The 20867-nt window shown below is 43.7% G+C and overlaps 1 protein-coding gene across 5 annotated transcripts in view; it reads left to right on the top strand.

The window, feature by feature from the left end:
- The window catches only part of TIAM1 (TIAM Rac1 associated GEF 1), a 569717-nt gene that overhangs the window by 505654 nt on the left and 43196 nt on the right, over positions 1 to 20867 (top strand). For all 5 annotated transcript variants that reach the window (XM_040338862.1, XM_040338863.1, XM_040338861.1 and 2 more), the window contains 3 exons: positions 16944 to 17123; positions 17351 to 17419; positions 19311 to 19436. In XM_040338862.1, coding sequence (XP_040194796.1) covers positions 16944 to 17123; positions 17351 to 17419; positions 19311 to 19436 — 375 coding nt within the window. The remainder of the gene's footprint in view (positions 1 to 16943; positions 17124 to 17350; positions 17420 to 19310; positions 19437 to 20867) is intronic.

The raw sequence follows: 20867 nt of genomic DNA, 5'->3' as shown, positions 1-20867 counted from the left end.
ACTTGGGCCTTTCCGGGTGTTTCCAAGGCTCTCCGGTGCCCCCCCTCCCCCACCTCTGGCCACATTCATTCTGCATTGACTTCTATGGCATGCGATACTGCATTATTTTCGTTTCCATTGACTTCTATAGGAAAACTCGCTTTCATATGCTAGTGCTTTGGATTACGAGAATTCTCCTGGAACAGATTATGCTCGTAATCCAAGGTTTCACTGTACTTCTGTGACCTTCTTTATCAGCAGTCTGGAGTCAACAATGGGCTTTTTCCATCTCCATTCAATAATTGGGATGTTCTTTCCATATTCTGATAAAGTACATATCTCCAAGTTGTAATCGGCACACGGTCACGTTCTCCCTTTTCTGGTGGGCCCCTTTTTTTCATAATGAGGGTCAAAGGGTGAAGCTAGTGCTTGGACAGAAGGGTGGGTAGGCTAGAGCACAGATCAGTCTTTCCAACTATCACATCCCTAGAGACATCAACTCTGTTCGTAGCACATAACTTGTTTTTAAAGATAACAAAAGCTGTCGCTGTAAAAATGGAAAGATCTACCGCTCATGCCAACTAACACTGCACCAAAGCCTGTGAAGAAACCTAAACTTCCAGGATTGTTGATATCCTGTGCAGTGAAGAAAACACTTGGGAACTCGGGTCATCTCGTGTTTTATGCAAACAGTTTACAGTTTCAGTCTAAGCTTCATAAGCAATAGAAAGATGAGAATCGTGGGGAAAACTGAAATTCAGTCTTTGGTTCTTATCCAAAGAATTATTCAAAATTGGTGAAATGTTTACAGAATTTTTAGGTGCGCGCCCGATTGGCACAAAACTTAAAGCGCTTGTAATTTTCATTCCTGTAAATCAGGGGTCCCCCAAACCCTGGGCTGCGGACCGGTGCCAGTCTGTGGCCTGTTGCTGACTGGGCTGCGCAGCAGGAGATGAGCGGCGACCGCGGTCCACACAGGGCTATCACAGACAGCGGTCTCTGCTCATCTCCTGCTGTGCGACCATGCCCATGTGTCCTCTAACAACAAAAACCTGGGGAATGCCCAGGGAAAAACCAAGCCTACTTACCGACCAGCTTGCAGAGAACCAATTAACCTGTCTACAGTATGCGTTAAAAACAGGGGTTCGGTCCGCACGCATTTGCAAACGCATGCGTGAGCCACAGAGCCGCGCCAAGGCACCCTGCAATATCTGTGGTCCTAACACTAAACAATGAGCGTCCCCACAGTGGAGGCACATGCATTTTAATGGATAGACAGGGGCAGGTGAACTGAAGGGAAGCCACCCCTCCTTTAAAGGTACAAGAGCACACCAAGCACCCAGCATGTAGCACAGTGGCTGCAAAGGTGTTGGTGCACTGATGGACCAATATAAACACCACAGGTGAAGCATAAACATGTCCTCTCCTGACTCCTCCCAGCCATCAATGTCATCCAATCAGCAGGGAAGGGGATGGTAGGAGCTGCAGATCAGAATGGAGAGTGCCTGTGACCCCCTGCCCTGCTAATAGTAGGACATAGTTGACCAGGCTGGCAGGCAGGGGAGCCAGGAGAGGGCACACAGCCTGTTGACAGCATTTGCCCCGTGAGTAGAAGCCCTGAGCAGGGGAGGCAGAGATTGATGTTAGAGAGGAAAGAAAGGGAGAGGGCAGACTGCAGGGGGAACTTTAATGTAAAGGGGGGCTGTGATGTAAAGGGACACTAATATAAAGGGGACAGCACTGTAAAGGGGCACTGTAATTTAGAGGGGGGGGGGGCTGTGATGTAAAGGGACACCAATATTAAGGGGACGGCACTGTAAAGGGGCATTGTTAGTTTCCCTTTACAGCACAGTGTCCCCTTTATATGACCGTGCCCCCTTCACATCACATCCCCCCTTTACATTACAGTGCAGTCCCTTTTACATCACAGCCCCCCTTAACATTACAGTGCAGTCCCTTTTACATCACAGCCCCCCTTTACATTACAGTGCAGTCCCTTTTACATCACAGCCCCCCTTTACATTACATCACAGCCCCCCTTTTACATTAGTGTACCCTTTACAGTGCAGTCCCTGTTACATTACTGTAAAGGGGAGTTGTGATGCTAAGGGAAACTGAGGACACTGAACTGTTCTAAAGGGGAGACTAATGTAAAGGGGGACTGTGGACACTGATATAAAGGTGGGGGCTGTGTGTGAAGGGGGCTGAGGACAGACTTTGTGAATATCCCATCCCCGACCCATTCACCACAACCACAATCCCCCCTCCCCCAGATATATTTTTTTTACTTTCACTTTAAAATGAAAATGCTGAAATGTAATTCTACTAGTATAGGGGCCACCTTTGGATGCTGCCCCTTTTATTGTATAGGATTTATACCCATCCCAGAGACGTTCATTGCACTGAATTGAATTCATGGAAGAAGTGTCATCACAGAGACATGCAGAACTGAAAGTCTAAATTATGGCGCTTTACTAGTCTTAATGCCAGGTGTTGCCTGGTAATTAGGATTAGCTGGGGATAGACTGAATAGTGTTCTGTCACAACTAGAGCCTGCACACCCCTCATTCTCACTTCTCCTGCTGTGTCTGCCATTACCATGGTAACAGGTTTTTTTTTTCCCTGTAACATTTACTAAAGGATTTGCAGTTATTTTAAAAGCAGAACTACACCGTGTCTGAGCACCACCAATGTCTCCTTTGTTTGTTTTTCTCAGAAATCACTTTTTGAAAAACACCCCATAGCATTTCTGGCCGTGGCCATCTTGAATCATGTAGCATTGACTTCCTGGAATCCATCTGCCCTTTGCTTAGACATGCATGCAGGAAGTGTGCTTAGCTCCCCCCCCCCATCTCTGTATGACATCATCTGCCTAGGCTTGGAAACTAGAAAGTAACTGAAGAAATGTTAAAAAAAAGTTTAAAGCAAAAATAAATGTGATATCTATTTACAAATTCACACAGGGGCAACACGACTTCCAGCACGACTTTGGGAGGCAACTTGGACACAACTTGAGTATGAATCACAGCGCGACCTGAGGCAACTTCAAATCGCCTCCAGGACAGGAGGCTTTCCAGTGGCCAATCAAACAATCAGCTCTGTGGGAGGGAGGGGTTTGCCTGAGAAATGTATGTTAGCTTCCTGTAAAGTTGCTTCAGTTAAAGCGGAGGTTCACCCAAAAAACAAGTATATAACATTACATTCTGTATACCTCAAACATGTACAGTATGCTGTTTTTTTTTGGGGGGGGGGGGGGTGTACATACGGTATTATCGCTATTTTTCACCTGGCTTCCGGGTACTAGCTCCCGCGGGAGTAGGCGTTCCTATGCAGGGGCGCAATGTCCTCTGGGACTTTGCCCAGATGATTGACGTGCCTGACAAAAACTTCCCCCCGGCGGATAAGGCGCGTCACAAGTTTCCATAACTAGCCGAACTGCGAGTCGGCTCTATATGGCGCCTGCGCAGTCAGCTCTACACAGCACCTAGCGAAGTCCCAGAGGACGTTGCGCCCCTGCATAGGAATGCCTACTCCTGCGGGAGCTAGTACCCGGAAGCCAGGTGAAAAAAAGCGATAATACCGTATGTACACCCCCCCCAAAAAAAAAAAAAAAAACGGCTTACTGTACGTGTTTGAGGTATACAGAATGTAATGTTATGTACTTGTTTTTTTGGGTGAACCTCCGCTTTAAGACAGTGATCCGACTTCTGAGGCGACTTCCATTGAAATCAATGGGTACAAGTCGCCTAGAAGTCGGATTGAAGTAGTACAGGAACCTTTTCTGAAGTCGGAGCAACTTCAATAGTGTACATTAAGACGGCTCCATTCACTTACATTGATTTTCTCACTTGAGTGTGACGTATCGCTTCAAGAACTAACTTGCATTGTGATTACAACAAAACAGGGAGTTGTATCAAAGTTTTGTTACTGTATCTACATATGGTGCTCTAATGAGCTTGTTTGTGTGGTCTACATTCCCTGAGCTGCAATATTTGGTTATGCTTAAAAGTGATTGGTTAACCACTTGAAGACCAGGCATTTTTTGTCACTTTTTATTTCCATGTGAAAATCATTTTTTTTCTTTGCTAGATAATTAGTTTGAACCTCTAAAGATCATTTTTTTTTTTATTTATTTTAAACCACAAGTCCCGGACCTTTAGGCAGCTAAAGGACCCGGCCAGGTTTTGCGATTCGGCACTGCGTCACTTTAACAGACAATTGTGCGGTCGTGCGACGTGGCTCCCAAACAAAATTGATATGTAGCGCTCACCCCCGAAGGAGCCGCTGATTAGTTTGGGATCGGCATATTGAGTTACCTTCTTGGCTTGGTCTAGGAGTGACATCAATGAGTGTAAATGAAGAGTAAGTGTCCAGACACAAGAATGAGTTTTCAATGCTTTATTCCAACATGGCCAACATCAACATGGCACACAATAGAGAAAGGTTGATGAGCGTAGAGAAACTTTGGTATCAGGCATTGGATGTGAAAAAGAGCAAGCCTGCTCTTAGCAATAATATAACTCAATTCTTCGCCACCTCAGATCAGGGTGGGTAAAGTGCCCCCGGACAGGCGACTATCACAGGCCTGGCAGCCGGAGCGCCACTTAAAGATCACTGGGAGGAACAGACCTCTACCACTGGCCTGACTCAGAGCCTCTGACACAGGCTTTGTCAATTTGAGATATGTTAGATACGGATGAGTGAATCCTCCCAGTCAATTCAGATTTTATGTCGCCACCTGACAGCTTAAGCATACCTGTCACGCAGCGTGGCGACTGGATCCCCGATGGTTCATCCAAGCCTCTTGGGCAACCTCTAGTTCTAGGTTCCACCCGAGCCGATCCCCCATCGCACAGCTCCCAGCTTAGGATCCTTTCAGCAGAAGGTTGGGACCCAGCAAGTCGCTGGGGCCCCTCTCAATGTTGGGGTGAGGCTCCGCATGGTGCATAACCTCAGTGAAGCAGGCCATGGTGGCGGGGGCCCATGGATGCGCGTACCCTGAAGGTGGATACCACACCTGGAACCCCGCACAGAACAGCGACCAATGGCGGTTGCCACAGATATATCACCCCCCAGCACGCCCAACGAGTGCAGAGCTCCTCTGGCTGCTGGGGAAGGTGGGTCTGTCAGAACCCCTCTAGCGACAACTGCCGCCCAGGGGTGATAACGCACCCCTGGAGCGCAGAGTGAACTACAGGACAAATTCTGAAATTGGCAACAACCCAAATTTCCACAAATTGTGAATGGGAGTAATCTAACCCTCCCATTCCCCATTAACTTTAGCGTATCGCCCATACTGAAAGTAAGGGGGCGCTACATATATGTATGTATGTATGTAGTGTGTATGTGTGTATGTATGTGTATATATATATATATATATATATATATATATATATAGTTTGTGTGTGTGTGTGTATGTATGTATGTATGTATGTGTGTTTTTTTTTTTATCGGCCTAGATTTCAGCTTTAAATTGTATTCTAGTACAGTCATACTTTCAAATGTAAGCCAGTTCATGTTGGACCCGGACTTGGAGCATATACCGGTATATAGTTTACGTCCCCTTTGTAACCAGGATAATGATTGATGGCACTATTGTAATTCCGGCACTGGCTTCCTCCATATGGCATATCCTTCCAGAAATAGCACACAGGAAATTCGGGGACATTGTAAGTGTCCATCAGACGGAGGGGAAGTTCACTGACACAGGAGATTGTCCCAATTTATAGACACAATAAATAAACTGGGGAGAGAAGTAAGTGGGCTTCCCATGTACGTGTCTGACCTCCTGTACACACAGGGAAGGTGGTATATGGTGTTATATGATCGGCTTGTTTAACTCTGAAAGATCAAAGGAAAGTGGATTTGGAATTGCAGAGTATTTCAGCCTTCATCATGCTACGAGCTAAAACGGCAGAATACTTTTTTTTTTTTCGAAATTAAATTACTGCAAGATTCTGTTTTGACAGTTAAAGTAGTATTAAACTCTGCTACATTTTCTTTCATTTCTGGGCCCCCAGGAGGTTTATGCCATAATGTGCAAATCTGTACTACATATTGGCACATTATGGCTACCTTACCTGTCAAACCAAGCCCTCCAGCGTTGTCACTGCTACAGGAGGGCCATATTTTCTCCATCGTCCTTCAGGGTCACTCTCTCTGGCCACTTGAATAGCCGGGCTGTGATGACGTCATCCGTGGGAGTCACTTCACCACGGCACAGACCAGGTGCCGCAAATGTGATCTGAGATCCACAAGCGTGGCTGAGCTTACATTACTGCTGGGAGAGTCGTTTATTACCAGTATGGTCTTTTCTGTTATAAAAATCCTGCCTGTCGGTGTTTTTTTTAAATATTTGACTTTAATTAAATTATATATTGACTTTAATTAAAGGGATTGTAAACCCTTTTTTTTTTTTTAATATCAAACATGTCATTCTTGCCTCCACTGTGCAGTTCATTTTGCACAGAGTGGCCCCGGTCCTCCTCTTCTGGGGTCCTTCAGCGGCGCTGATGGCTCCTCCCCGCATCGAGTATCCACGTTTGAGAAGCGCTCTCCTTGGCGGACACACGCGCGGGCACGCTCCCCCGTCCCACATCTGTGTCTATTCACACAGAATGCAGGGCTCGGCCCCGCCCCTCGGTGCCGCGTAATTGGATTTGATTGACAGCAGCGGGAGCCAATGGCTGCGCTGCTATCAATCTATCCAATCGGGGCACAAGACACTAGCTAGAGCTGGTGTGCTTGTTCCCGGACAGGAGATGACAGCATCCAGGTAAGTAAAACAGGGGCGCTGGGGGGCTACAGCACTAAAAAAGGTTTTTCACCTTAATGCGTAGAATGCATTAAATTGAAAAACCATGAGGGTTTACAACCCCTTTAAGTCCATGCTTTTTTTAAAACACAACATTCTTGTATACAACCGAATTCTGGGTGTGCATAAATGACACTGATTAACCACTTAAGGACCCATTCATGCCGATATACGTCGGCAGAATGGCTCGGCTGGGCACATCCGCGTACATGTACATGGCTCTTTAAGCCCAGCCGTGGGGTCGCTCGTGCACGCGACCCTGTCCAAAGCTCCGTGGCCGCGGGACTCGCGGACCCGATTGCTGCTGGAGTCCCGCAATCGGTCCCCGGGGGTGAAGAACGGGGAGAGCTGTGTGTAAACACAGCTTCCCCGTTCTTCACTGTGGCGCTGTCATCGATCGTGTGTTCCCTTTTATAGGGAACCACAATCGATGACGTCACACCTACAGCCACACCCCCCTACAGTTAGAAACAGACATGAGGTCATACATAACCCCATCAGTGCCCCCCTGTGGTTAACTCCCAAACTGCAATTGTCATTTTCACAGTAAACAATGCATTTTAAATGCATTTTTTGCAGTGAAAATTACAATGGTCCCAAAAATGTGTCCGCCATAATGTCGCAGTCACGAAAAAAATCGCTGATCGACGCCATTAGTAGTAAAAGAAAAATGAATTAATAAAAATGCAATAAAACTATCCCCCTTTTTTGTAAACGCTATACATTTTGCGCAAACCAATCGATAAACGCTTATTGCGATTTTTTTTTTTTTTACCAAAAATAGGTAGAAGAATACGTATCGCCCTAAACTGAGGAAAAAAAATTATGTTTTATATATTTTTGGGGGATATTTATTATAGCAAAAAGTAAAAAATATTGCATTTTTTTCAAAATTGTCGCTCTATTTTTGTTTATAGCGCAAAAAATAAAAACCGCAGAGGTGATCAAATGACACCAAAAGAAAGCTCTATTTGTGGGAAAAAAAGGACGCCAATTTTGTTTGGGAGCCACGTTGCACGACCGCGCAATTGTCCGTTAAAGCGACGCAGTGCCGAATTGCAAAAACTGCCCGGGTCCTTTAGCTGCCTACAGGTCCGGGTCTTAAGTGGTTAACATTATTATATACTCAATAAAAAATCTTCTTGGTTTATATCTCGTTTTATTTCTTCATAACTCTAGTAAATCCCCCCTCCCCCATTGTTGTTCCTGATGGTAAATCTGCCATCTTGCATTGATGTGCTGACGTGTGCACACATAGGCATTTAGCCAACATGTCCAACGTGTGACAGAAAAAACTCCTGACGTGCCTAAACACATCTAAATGCACCGAAGTGCTGGGAGCATTTAGCACTTGAGCATTATTTACTTTCAATGGCCAGAATAAATTGTCATTCTGGCCAAAGAAATGAATTAATTTGAATGAGTTTACAAGCGTCAAGCATTTCTCCTTACAAAACGCGCTGCGGTCAGGAGGAAAGGAGTCTAGGAGAGTTGGCAAAATGTCCCGTGTGCATGAGGCCTTACATGGAACATCAGCATTTTTTTTTTTAGATATATTGTGTAATAAATACACATTACAATATTATTTAGCAAGACTGGGACAATTTCACACGTTGTGCCATAGTTTCCCCATAAAAAGAATTTTTTTGGAATGCACAGACTGAATGAAAAGCATTACCCAAAAAAATGTTAACCTGAAATATGTAGAAAAAAAACAAGATGGTAGATATCGTTTTCTCAGTGATCCAGCACTGGCAACAAATAAAGTTCTTTGGGTTCAGTTTCAAACTGGGGCAAATACAACTAGGCCTATGGTGAAAAAAGCAGAGACTATTTGCCTTGAAAAAGCCCCTATGAAAATGATTGGTAGATCCAGAGATGGAAGCAGCGGAAATTGTGAAACGCTTTAATGAAAGCCAAGCCTAAACGCGCTCTCCTCTGACTTTTCCAGCATCTCTTTTGGTCTGGGAAGCCACATATCAAATTAATCCTTATCAAAGCTTAGGAATTGGGAAGAGCAAGGCCAAGTCAAGCTTTGGCACTGCCGCTTCTTGTGCCTCTCTTGGTTCCTTTCCATTATGAAGAACCTATTTGACAAATTAGGGAGGCTTGGGAAGGCATAGGTGGGTAAAACCAAGCTTGGCCTTGTATGAAATTGAAGAATTGCATCTAACTTTGCCGCCTAGAAAGCATTAATTATACACATAGATACAGCCTTTAATGAAGTGGTTATAACCCCCCCCCCCCCCCCCCAAAAAAAAAAAAATGTTTCTGTTCCTTTAATACATGACCGATAGCATAGTGCTTGTGTTGTTCAACAAGATATAAAATACCTGGTTTATCCTGCCTGTTCCTGTATTTTCCTGTTTTTGCTGACCACAGTAATCATGGCTGCTTAACCATGATACCGTGGTCCATTTATGGGCCTCCATCATCCCTGTCTCTCGTCTCCCCCTCTCTCCCTGTCTGTCAGCTAAGTGTGACATCTGATCCCCTCCCTGTTGCTGTATAATATATTAAAATCCCTGTCATTCCCTCTTATTTAGGAACATATAAAGCACTGTGTCCATTTAAAAAAAAATATATTCCTAAATATCTTATTGTAAAGCTCCACTGTGCAGTCACATAGTCTTCCTCTGTTAGCCAGCTGATGTCAGAGGGTAATCTCAGCCCATCCTGCTGCTCTGAAATTGGGGAAGGAGAAAGGCAGGGATCTGGTGACATCACAGCAGAGGTATTTAGGAATATAATCTTTAAAAAATTGACACTGTTCTTTATGCCTGAAACAGAGAGGATGCCAGCGAATTTCAACTAGTGGCTTAACCTCTTTAAAGTGGAGCTCCACCAAAAAGGAGAAGCTCTGCTTGTTTGCTTCCTCACCTCCCCTCCACTGCCACATTTGGCACCTTTCGGGGGGAGCAGGTTCCCTGTCCCCACTTCCAGAAGGAATGGTGGCGGTAGCACCCAAGAGCCGATTGAAAAAAGGGGGGGGGTGCTGGAGCTCCTCTTTAACAAGTGTTAAATGTAGCAAGGACGTATAATTGATCACTGACCACTGTTAAATGGTTAAGGCTTAATTTTCCAACTTTTTGGAAATTTCTAAAGCTCTGTTGCACAATTTTAAAGGATTTCTGCTAAGAGTTTTGATTGAAACATACATTACAATGCTTTTACACTGCCCTATCCCGGGCCTCTTTATATAACAGAAATTTACATCCTACTTATTTCTGTCTGCTAAATGGCCCATTGATCAGGTTTTGAAGAAACCATCAGTTCCGTACCGGGGAGTAAAAGATCGCATGACCTCCTTAATGGTAAATGAAAACTCCCACAAAAAATATTCCTTTAAGTTTCGGAACCTTGCATTAACTGTTCCCTAACTTTGCTACATCTAACCAGTTTAGGGCATTTATTATGTGATGCCTGTGGTGGCACCAAGTTTGTGAGGAATTTCCCTCCACTTTCCCTCCCTTCTTCATGCACCTTCTTCTCTTATTTCTTTCTGGTTCTCCCTTGTTTCTTGGGCATGGTCTATGCCGGGATTCTTGGCTTTGAGCTTTTTGGCTTGCGACCACTCTACCATTGGTTCAAGATCCTGAGAAAGTTAAGTAAGTATGGTTGCTTTATATGCTTATTATTGACTACCTCACGTTCTGTGTAATTGTATTGTCCCCCTACATGGGTGTACTTGAGCCTGTTATCCTCCTGAAAACTCAAAAACGATTGCACCAAAACATACATCACAACACTTTTTCTACTCTCTCTGTAACGCCAAAAGCTACTTCTAAATGATTGCTCAGTTTTCACCTCTTTTAAGACAAGATACAAAGTGAAAGGTTCCTCTGTTTTCTAGCTCTTATCAAAGAATTGCAGCAGCCCTCGCTGTGCTATGGTTGGGTTTTTGCCAAAGTTGGCGTGGTTCAAAATTGGCAGATAAATGGAAATGTTGGTGTTTGTAGATAAGACTTTGTCATTGGTTACACGCAAGCATGTGTTTTTTCTTAAACTCTAGTGTTCCTGAAGTTTTACAAGATCGTTAACCAGCACAAATCTTTTTAATGCATTTCCAATTATCCCTAATCCTAAACAAGTTAATTTCTCCATTTACAAAAAAAAAACTAGTGGCTCCTTTCTAAAGAACGCCATTAGGAGTCAATATTTTAAGTCATAAGAAGCCAACATGCTCGCCAACGCAGTGATTCGCTTGCGCGCATTATATCTTCGCCTGTTGTGCAAAGAGGAAGATTGCAGTGCCTACATTAGGCGCTTTTTCCTCCTTATTTATTTTTTATAAATGCATTTTCATTAAGACTATATAAAAATGCTTTTCAAGAACCCAATCTTTTCCATTATTTTTTTTTTTGTAATCTTATCCATTTGCAAGTGAAATCTATACCCCCCCCCCCCCCCAAGAATCTGTCTATATCCGTATGTGAGGTTCTGGATGGGAACTCTGCAATCTGGTTGCTAGGTGACTCTGTGCCTACACAGCCTGGAGAGTGGAGCTGTGCAATAGAAAGCCTTGTGAGACTGGTAAAGTTGAGTCTATTGCATGCCTTATCTATGCCCCCCCTGCCCCCTTATCTAGAGCAGCTCCTTAATTTAAAGGGGTTGTAAAGGAAAAAAATGTTTTCCCTAAATGGCTTCCTTTACCTTAGTGCAGTCCTCCTTCACTTACCTCATCCTTCGATTTTGCTTTTAAATGTCCTTTTTTCTTCTGAGAAATGCTCACTTCCTCTTCTTCTCTCTGTAACTCCACACAGTAATGGTAGGGGGGAGGGGGGGCGAGCAGGAGTGTCAGGACGCCCACTAACACACAGCTCCTTTTCTTTATCTGCAAAGTAGAGAGTGTCCTGACTTGCCTGCTCGCCCCCTCCCCCCTCAAGAGGCTTTCTCTACACCAGGAAGAAAGCCTCGCATTACGGTGTGTAGTTACAGACAGAAGAACAGGAAGTGAGGATTTCTCAGAAGAAATAAGGACATTTAAAAGCAAAATCGAAGGATGAGGTAAGTGAAGGAGGACTGCACTAAGGTAAAGGAAGCTATTTAGGGGGAAAAAATGTTTCCTTTACAACCCCTTTAATTTACAGAGCGTAGCAAGTGCAGTTGATGCACAGTTTGCACAGAGCGCTGCTGCCTAGCTCCTGAATTGGTGTAATTGCTATGTGTGTTGGCAGATGGAGGAGAGATCTGTATAATCATTCCCGCTCACTAGAGAGAAAATTGTGATGACACGGGTACAATGACACTCAAGGTTATCTGCCTATGGTGGCGATGTCAGCTGCTCCAACTGTGTCCCATACTTGTTCTGCCATTTGTTTAGTTTGTGGCAAGAATAAATACAGTCAACCTGGAAGAGAATCTAGAGTATTTTTTTGGAGAGCATGTTGTATAGTAGAAGTACTTTTTGATGTTACTTTTTATGTGTTTGCTCTTTATATTTCCCTTTATTCTGTTAGGACTGGTTTGATGCACATTACAGTAATAGTGTATGGTAATTGCACACCGATACACAGTATAATGCTTGGCAACACACCTGCATTGATGAGCACCACAGTGCACAGATACATATGCTCTGTGAGTTGCATTATGCTCAACCTAAAGTTGACCTTCACCCTATAAAACACTTTTCCCCTGGCTTTGCACTCACCACTATCCCGCCTAGTCTCCCCACCCTGCCCTCACCCAATGTTGTATGCAAATTTTTTTTGGTAAGGGTCACAATATAGGTGAAAATATAACACCCTCATCCCCTTCCCCTGCTGCCGACTAAGATGTCCTCATTACACACACATCCCAAGAGCCATTTTTACTGATGGACCCATGCACAGATATACAGGACCCGGGGGTTTATCATAAATGTGCTCAGATCCACAGGTAACGTAGTTGGCTACATTGGGCCAGATTCACAGAGGAAATACGCCGGAGTATCTACTGATACTCTGGCGTATTTTCAAATTTGCCGCGTCGTATCTTTATTTGTAATTCACAAAAAAGATACGACGGCTTTTGGCTAAGATCCGACAGGCGTACGGCTTCGTACGTCTTCGGATCCTAGGTGTAATTTTCCGGCGGCCGCTGGGTGGAGTTCGCGACGTTTTCCAGCGTCGGGTATGCAAATTAGCTGAATATGGCGATCCACGAAGATACGCGCGTTCGTCGCAATCTTACGTCGTTGCTAGTCGGTTTTTCCCGTCGCAAACTTAGGCCTGCTTTTTCATGGCTTACATTTAGAACAGCCATGTTTAAAGTATGGCCGTCGTTCCCGCGTCAAATTTCAATTTTTTTCTTTGCGTAAGACGTCCGGGAATACGAAACGACGTAACGCACGTCGCCGTTCAAAAAAAAGTCGGAGCACCGTAATTTCGCGCAAAGCACGTCGGGAAATTTTCACACTGAGTATGCGCAGAACGTTCGGCGCGGGAACACGCTTAATTTAAATGGTACACACCCCATTTGAATTAGGCGGGCTTGCACCGGGCGGCTTTACTTTACACCGCCATAAGTTTACACGCAAGTGCTTGGTGAATCAGGCACTTGCGCTGAAAACTTGCGGCGGTGTAACGTAAAGACGATACGTTACGCCGCCGCAGATATATGAATCTGGCCCATAGTATCAAGGTCCCAGGTACCCATCGTTCTGAGGGCTTCGGTACAGTATATCTGCGCACACACGATAATTTCAAAATTGTGGCGTTGGTAAGGAAGGATGGGGTGAAAATATTGTGGGACAGAAGTTTTAGAAAAAACTTAGAGAATAGAGCAGGACCTAATTTTTAGCACATGTGTTTTGAAAGCCCATTAAATGGAATTCCTAATATCACATGGCTCATTTCAAGAGAACACATGCATTGGAGTACATGGTGGTGTAGTGGGAATGGGCCTTTATAAATACACATTTGATGATTCTCCCTCTAGTGCAGGGATATGCAATTAGCAGACCTCCAGCTGCTGCAAAACTACAAGTCCCATCATGCCTCTGACTCTGGGTGTCATGCTTTTGGCTGTCAGAGTCTTGCTATGCCTCATGGGAATCGTAGTTCTGCAACAGCTGGAGGTCCGCTAATTGCATATCCCCGCTCTAGTGGCTGTCTGTGCTTCACAGCAACCACTCAGCCCCTACCCTGGGTAATAACTCTTGTGATAAAGCTTGACAGGGCATCATTGTTTTCAAACAGTCAGATCTTGATTGGTAGGTGTACATTGAGAGGGAGGAAGAGTATAGTAGTCACTGTGAAGCATTATTGAGCAGAAATTAGAGCGGGTAAATATAATGGACGTTTCTGACTTCACTAGGAAATGCAAAGCTGGAGGAGCTATGCATATTCTTGGTTTACCTAGACCAGCGGTCGCCAACCGGTGGTCTGTGGAACACTGATAATCCATGAGAAAATGTTGGGGGTCCCCAGGGGTTTTGCTGCAAATCAACATTGTGGCGGATGTATGCCGCCCAGTGTTTCTAGTGTTGTTCTCAATGTGCACTGACAGCCAATAGTAGTGTAGAGAGCAGGAGGGGACTCCAATGGCAGCGCTGAACATAGATTGGAAGGGAGCATGGAGCTCAAGCACATGGCTGTATGAGGAGTCAGTGTGATGCAGAGTGTGGGGGTAGCGGTGCTGCAAAGAGCCGGATCCTTGTGTGTGTGTGTGTGTGTGTGTGTGTGTGTGTGTGTGTATAAGGCTCCATTCACGCCCGCCGCTATTGCAGCCTGCAATACGCTGGAGGGGTGTTTTAACATTGTCGGCTATGGAGATGGTTCACATCTCCACGCCGAACGCCGAAACGCCTGAAGCTCAAAACAAGTCCCTGACCCTTTTTTTCAGGCGTCTTCGGCGTTCGGCCATATTGCACAATGTGTAATCACCCCTCCAGCGAAAATCGCGGTAAAAAACGCAGCGTTTTGTCACGGCAAATCGCGGTAAAAAACGCCGCAATTTGTCGCGGTAAAAAACGCCGCAAATCGCCTATGCCTAGGTGTGAATGCAGCCTAAGGCATGTAAAATTCATGTTGGTGGTCCGCGGGATTCAAAATTGTGAGTTAATTGGTCTGTGAGGTTCGAAAGGTTGGCGAACACTGACTAAGACTGAGCATCTAGTGACGAAGACTTAAAAAGAAATGCTTCGCATTGTTAGTACGATATTTTAATTGTATAGCAAAGAGTATGAGCTCTTTGTTTCATGCTGTGTGTATATACTGTGCGTGATTCTCCTTTTCGACAATGTATGCAAGTAAATAAAGCAAAAAATAAAAAGATAATATAAAAAGATATAAAATAATAGAAAAAGATAAAAAGTTAATGCTACAATAAACAAGGACATTTTAGACCACTGTGAGCTCCCACCCTTGTGACAACAATTTGGGAAAGGCCCATTTCTGTTCCAGTGTTCTGTGTTCAGCTCCATAAAGACATGGTTTGATGTGGAGGAACTCAAATGGCCTGCACAGAGCTTTGGCTTCAAACCTATTGATATGAATCAGAATGCTGTCCCCCCATCAGACATCCACACATGTGGATAATAATCTTTTGGCTAACTGGAAACAAATTTCCACAGACACAATCCAAAATCTTGGGGAAAGCCTTTAAGAGTACAGGTTGTTTTACCTGCAAAAGGAAGGAAGGTGTAGACCTCTCCACTGTAGGAAGGTGAGGCAGCAGGGCAGGGATGTCTGTCAGTGTAGTGGTGAGGTGGGTGGTCATTGTTACTTGAGGGCCTGATCGCTACTTTTTTTTCTTTAAGATTTTTTTTTGTCCGACTTATGCCACGCACACACGATCGGAATTCCCGACAAAAGAAAATTACGACGTGAGGTTTTGGCCCATGTGTAGGCCCAATTGGACATTTTCTGTCGGAATTTCCGATGCACAAAAATCCTACGCATGCTCGGAATCATTGAACTTTATTTTTCTCGACTCGTCGTAGTGTTGTACGTCACCGCGTTCTTGATGTTCGTAATTTCCGACAACATTTGTGCGACCGTGTGTATGCAACACAAGTTTGAGCCAAAATTCTGTCGGAAAAAAATCCACGTTTTTTCTTGTCGGAAATTCCGATCGTGTGTACACGGCATAAGGGTAGACACTAAAATAGACGCACCTCATCCCAGAAATTAAATTTGTAAGAGAAGTATATGTAGTATACAGTCCAGTACAGATTTGATTTATTGTGAGCTTACAAGCCCTGAAGAAGGAGCTGTGAGCCTTCAAAACATGTTGGCTTTCTAAAGTAAATATAAGCCGCACTTCAAAACCTGGCCCTTCTTTCTAGAATAAATTTGTCAAAAGGTGAAAACGACATACATTGTCTTCACCTGAAAACTACCTTACAGGGGTGAAACATGTCAAAGGGGGTTTTCGGGTGAAGACATTAATGTATGCAATTTTCTTCTTTTGACAAATGTATTGTAGAAAAAAGAGCCAAGTTTTGGAGTGCAGCTTATATTTATTGTCGACTGAGTGTGGTGCAGACTGTAGTAGCCAGCACATGGGTTGTCTGTGTGGGTTGAAGGGAGCAGGGCTGGAGCAGAGACATGGGTTTGGTATGTTCCTGGAATACGTTGGCTTTTTACCTTTTTTATATCATGTTTAGTAAAACAAAAAAGGCTTGGTCTTATGTCGATTCTTCTAGTACTCTACAGATGTTTTCTGGTGACCCTTTGAGATACTCCTGTTGATAGAAAGGTGCCTCTGAAAAGTTCAGAACTCCGACTACCTTTGTTTGCTCAATGGATCTAACCCTTGTACAATACACATCTACAGTAAATGTATTTTATAAGGAACAGTTTTATGTATGTTTAACATAATAATGTGTCTGGTAATGATGTGCAATGACCCAGAGCAGTTTCGTGCAGACTAATGAAAGCTGACTTGGCTGGTCGCTGTGGGTAACTACGCTGCTAAAGAAGCCCTTTTTGTTCAAATGTGTTAAATTGGTTATTACACTGTTTACCTGCTGAAGTGTTAATAAATGAAGTAAAAGCTTTGCCGGTCTGTGCACATACTCACCAGCGTGTGTGTATAGGGATTAGTCACGACTGCTGTCTGTAGTCTTCTCCTGTTATCGGCCATTCAGCATATTGGCGAGCCCAGCTCTGAAAAGTGACAAGCACGCTGCCTGCCCAACGCTTATGTAACATCAATCTTCTTGCAGAGCTCCGAGCACGTTAATGCATTTTGTCGCAGCCTCAATGAGATGAACTCGCCAGACTCCTGCCTGAGCCCCTCCGAATTCACAGGAACCCCGCTGGGCACCATGAGGCAATTAACGGACGCCGACAAACTGCGCAAGGTGATATGCGAGCTGCTGGAGACGGAGCGCACCTATGTCAAGGTATTTCACACTTTGCTTGTCTGTTCCAATGTCCGATTATCCGGAGACTTGTAGCATTGATTGTGTGCCTGGTAGCCATTCAAGAGGCGATAATGAATGATTTAGCACTCCTCGCTGTGTGACAAATAAAATTACTGGCCAGTATTTGAAAGGATTTTTTTTGTTATCTGTGTTGCTGCAAGCTGTGATTCCTCTTGTCTTTATTGATTTTGTTTGTATTTTTTTAGGATCTAAATTGCCTAATGGAGAGGTACCTTAAACCACTGCAGAAAGAGACGTTTCTCACACAAGACGAGGTATAAGGAATTGACTTAATTATTTCCCAATTACATGGTCTCTAACAGATGGGTTGGATCACATTGATGTCACCCGACTAATGTTATATAATTTTTCTTTATACAATTAAACTAGTTCAATCATCAAGCCCAAAAGATCTGTATGCCTTTAATCTTTTTTAATTTTTTTCGTTTGTTTTTCTTTTTCTTTCTCCGCTGCTCTTCTCTTCTCTCACCATGTGTTCCTTTCCACACCTCTCCATCCCTAATTTTCTCTCCTCTCCCCATCCCTTTATATTTCACACTCTTACTACCATCATCTCACTCTTTTCTCTCTTCTAGTTCCGTAGGGTAAAGACAAGTAATACAGTTTATTTCAAATAATCCTTTTTTTCTTTCTTTGGTTTTCCTCTTCTTTCTTTTTCTCTTCTTTCCCCATTTTTTTTTAATGTCTTTTCTTCCTGCTTTCCCTCTTATCTCTCTTCTTCCCGCTTTCCCTCTTATCTCTCCATTACTCTTTTTACTGTGTTTATCTGTTTCAGTCGTTTTTACTGAGTCTTTAACACCAAAAAGTAGGACATAAAAAGTGTTGTAAAATACATTTCCATTCTATAAAAAATAAAAATTATAATAATGTAACAGTTAACACAATTCAGTGAGTACTAAATTGCAGAGAGTGTTGAGTTTTATTGAGACATTTGATAAAGATAATGTTTCCACCTAACCTTCAATTGGGTAGCAATTGCATGAGATGGAGCAGATAGGCGTGGGGTTGAGAGTAGAGGGAAAAAAACTGAGAGAAGGGTAAGAAAGGGAAAAGCGAGAAGGAAGAAAAACCACAGTAAAAGAAAAACAAATCAAAAGGTGAGCGGTTGGCGGTGTAGAGAACGATGTGAGGAGTAGGGAACCATTCAGTACCCAAGTTGGCACAATGGGTTTTTAAATGGTTGGACAAAGTCTTCTGGTAAGCAATGGGGGAAATGTACTTATAATGGAGCACACATAATCTGGTGCAGTTGTGTATAGTAGCCAATCAGCTTCTAACTTCGCTTTGGCCAATTAAAACTTGGAAGCCAATTGGTTTTTTTTGCAGAGCGGCACCAGATTTTGCACACTCCAGTTTCAGTAAATATCCCCCCCCCCCCGTGTTATCCAGGGAGCCCATACTTTTTGGAAATTTGAGAATCTATGCAAGGCCCGGCCATACACGGTTTGAATTCTGAAATAATTTTCTTTTGAAAATCGTATCTAAAAATTTTCGTTGGAATTTCGCATTAGTGGGCCCAACAACGGGCAATTTGAGTGTGGGGATTAAATTAGAGTGTTTGGGCCTGTCGGGGGGGAAAAAAAATGTAAACAAGTTTCTAATTAATGATGGGAGAATTGTGTGAGAACTATAATTAGAATAGAAATGCGCATGAGCACAAGAAAAAAAAAAATTCACGGCCACAAAAAAAATCTGTAGCAACTTGAGGTGGAATTGAAGGCTTTCTTGGCTGAATATTGAAATCAATGGTGGCGCTATCGGGTCACAAAACTTCAGGTTTTTAAAGAAATTTTTTCGGCCTATGTATGGCCTGCATAAGATTTATGATAGTTTTGTGTGATACATACAATAGTTTATATGATATTTACTGCACAGGTTTCCAATATTATGGTTGTTTTTATGGTTGTGTTTTCCCCCACACTCTTTTCGCATTAACTGAACTGCAGAGGTATATTTTAAAGATTTACACAGGAGACGCTACTGTAATAAATTGTTGATTATCTTATATCAGCAATCTGAGATTTATAGACTAGCAGAAAAGCCTTGGCCATTTATAGAGTTTATCAGACTGTAGGAAACATTGCCTCGCTTTTCTTCAGTGTGGTACAACATAACCTGAATCGGAATGTTCTGCTTGTGTTCCAGCTGGACGTGCTATTTGGCAATCTGGTGGAGATGGTGGAGTTTCAGGTTGAATTTCTGAAAACTTTAGAGGATGGGGTCAGGCTGGTACCAGACCTGGAAAAGCTGGAGAAAGTCGATCAGTTTAAGGTATACTTTTACTTAAATTATTTGTGTCTACTGATGTATTGTGAAATTTACAAGAATTTAAAAGAAGACTCAATGACGTTGGATGAGAAGTGGTTTAACCTTAAACTGCATAAGGGGTTCTATAGGCTGCTTTCACACTGAGACGCTTTACAGGTACTATAGCGCTAAATATGGTGCCTTCGAAGCACCTGTAAAGAGCCTCTCCTCTCACTCCTGTGTGAAAGCCCGAGGGCTTTCACACTAAAGCGGTGCGCTGGCAGGACGGTAAAAAAGTCCTGCAAGCCGCATCTTTGCAGCGCTGTATGAGCGGTATATACACCGCTCCTAAAGTGCCCCTCCCCATTGAAATCAATGCAATAGGTTAAACTGTCTGTATGCAGCTCGCCCCTATATTTACCTAAGCCCCATCTTGATCCAGTGCTGTAAACAAGAGCAGCGGCTTTCTTCCTCCTTACAGGGCCAATGGCTCCTGCTGCTGTCAATCAAATCCTATGATAAAGCGGGGATGGGGCAAAGCTGTCTGTGTCTGTCTAAAGAACGAGTGAGCCCACGTGATTGGCCTCGTAGGAAGCGGCTTCCTATGTTGGGCACTTGGCAGGGGGGAGGAGCCCAGCAGTACACTGTTTTCAGGGATTTTGGGTTATCTTGTGTGTACCCACCATGTGTGGATGGAACAAGAGATTGGGGGGGGGGGGGAGATTTACTAAAACTGGTGCACAGAGAATCTGATGCAGCTGTGAATACTAACCAATCGGCTTCTAGATTTAAGCCCACGTTCACACTGAATACAGGAATGGAATGGTGCGAGATCAGCTGAACTCGCACCATTTCATTCCCGCATGTTGGCTCCGATTTCGGCGGCGATTACAGAGACATCTGTGCGGGTTTCTGCACAGATGTCAATGAAAATCGCACCCCGAAATCGCAAAAAGTTTTTGAAATCGGCACGGCGCCACAAATGTGGCGTCGCACCGGTTAGGACGGTGCTATTGCCGACAATTGCCGCCGATTTGACATACGTTGTGACATGTCAAGTCGCATATCAAATCCCACCAATGTGAACCTGGGCTTATTGTCAAAGCTTAATTGAACAAGCTGAAGTTAGAAGCTGGTTACTACGCACAGCTGCACCAGATTCTGTGTGCACCAGTTTTGGTATATGTTCCCCTGTAAGCTCAGCTGGTTGGTGGTTCATTGTAATCGGCTAAAGAAATATGTTGGTGCATAAATCTAGGAAATTAATAAAAGGGATATACAAGAAATACATTCTGTATTAATATATGGACATATTCAGCATATTCAGTTCTTTATCTGAAGTTTATTTTATTGCAGTATTGTTGCTTTTATAATTTTTTGTCATGCTTCAGTGTGCCCCCCCCCCCTCATGTTGCAAGGGGGTTGGGCTTTAAAGGGATTGTAAAGTCAGATTTT

Source organism: Rana temporaria, chromosome 2 (assembly GCF_905171775.1).
Source record: "Rana temporaria chromosome 2, aRanTem1.1, whole genome shotgun sequence".
Classification (NCBI taxonomy): domain Eukaryota; kingdom Metazoa; phylum Chordata; class Amphibia; order Anura; family Ranidae; genus Rana; species Rana temporaria.
The sequence above is the reverse complement of the archived record's forward strand: the minus strand, read 5'-3'. Positions and strand labels throughout refer to the sequence as shown.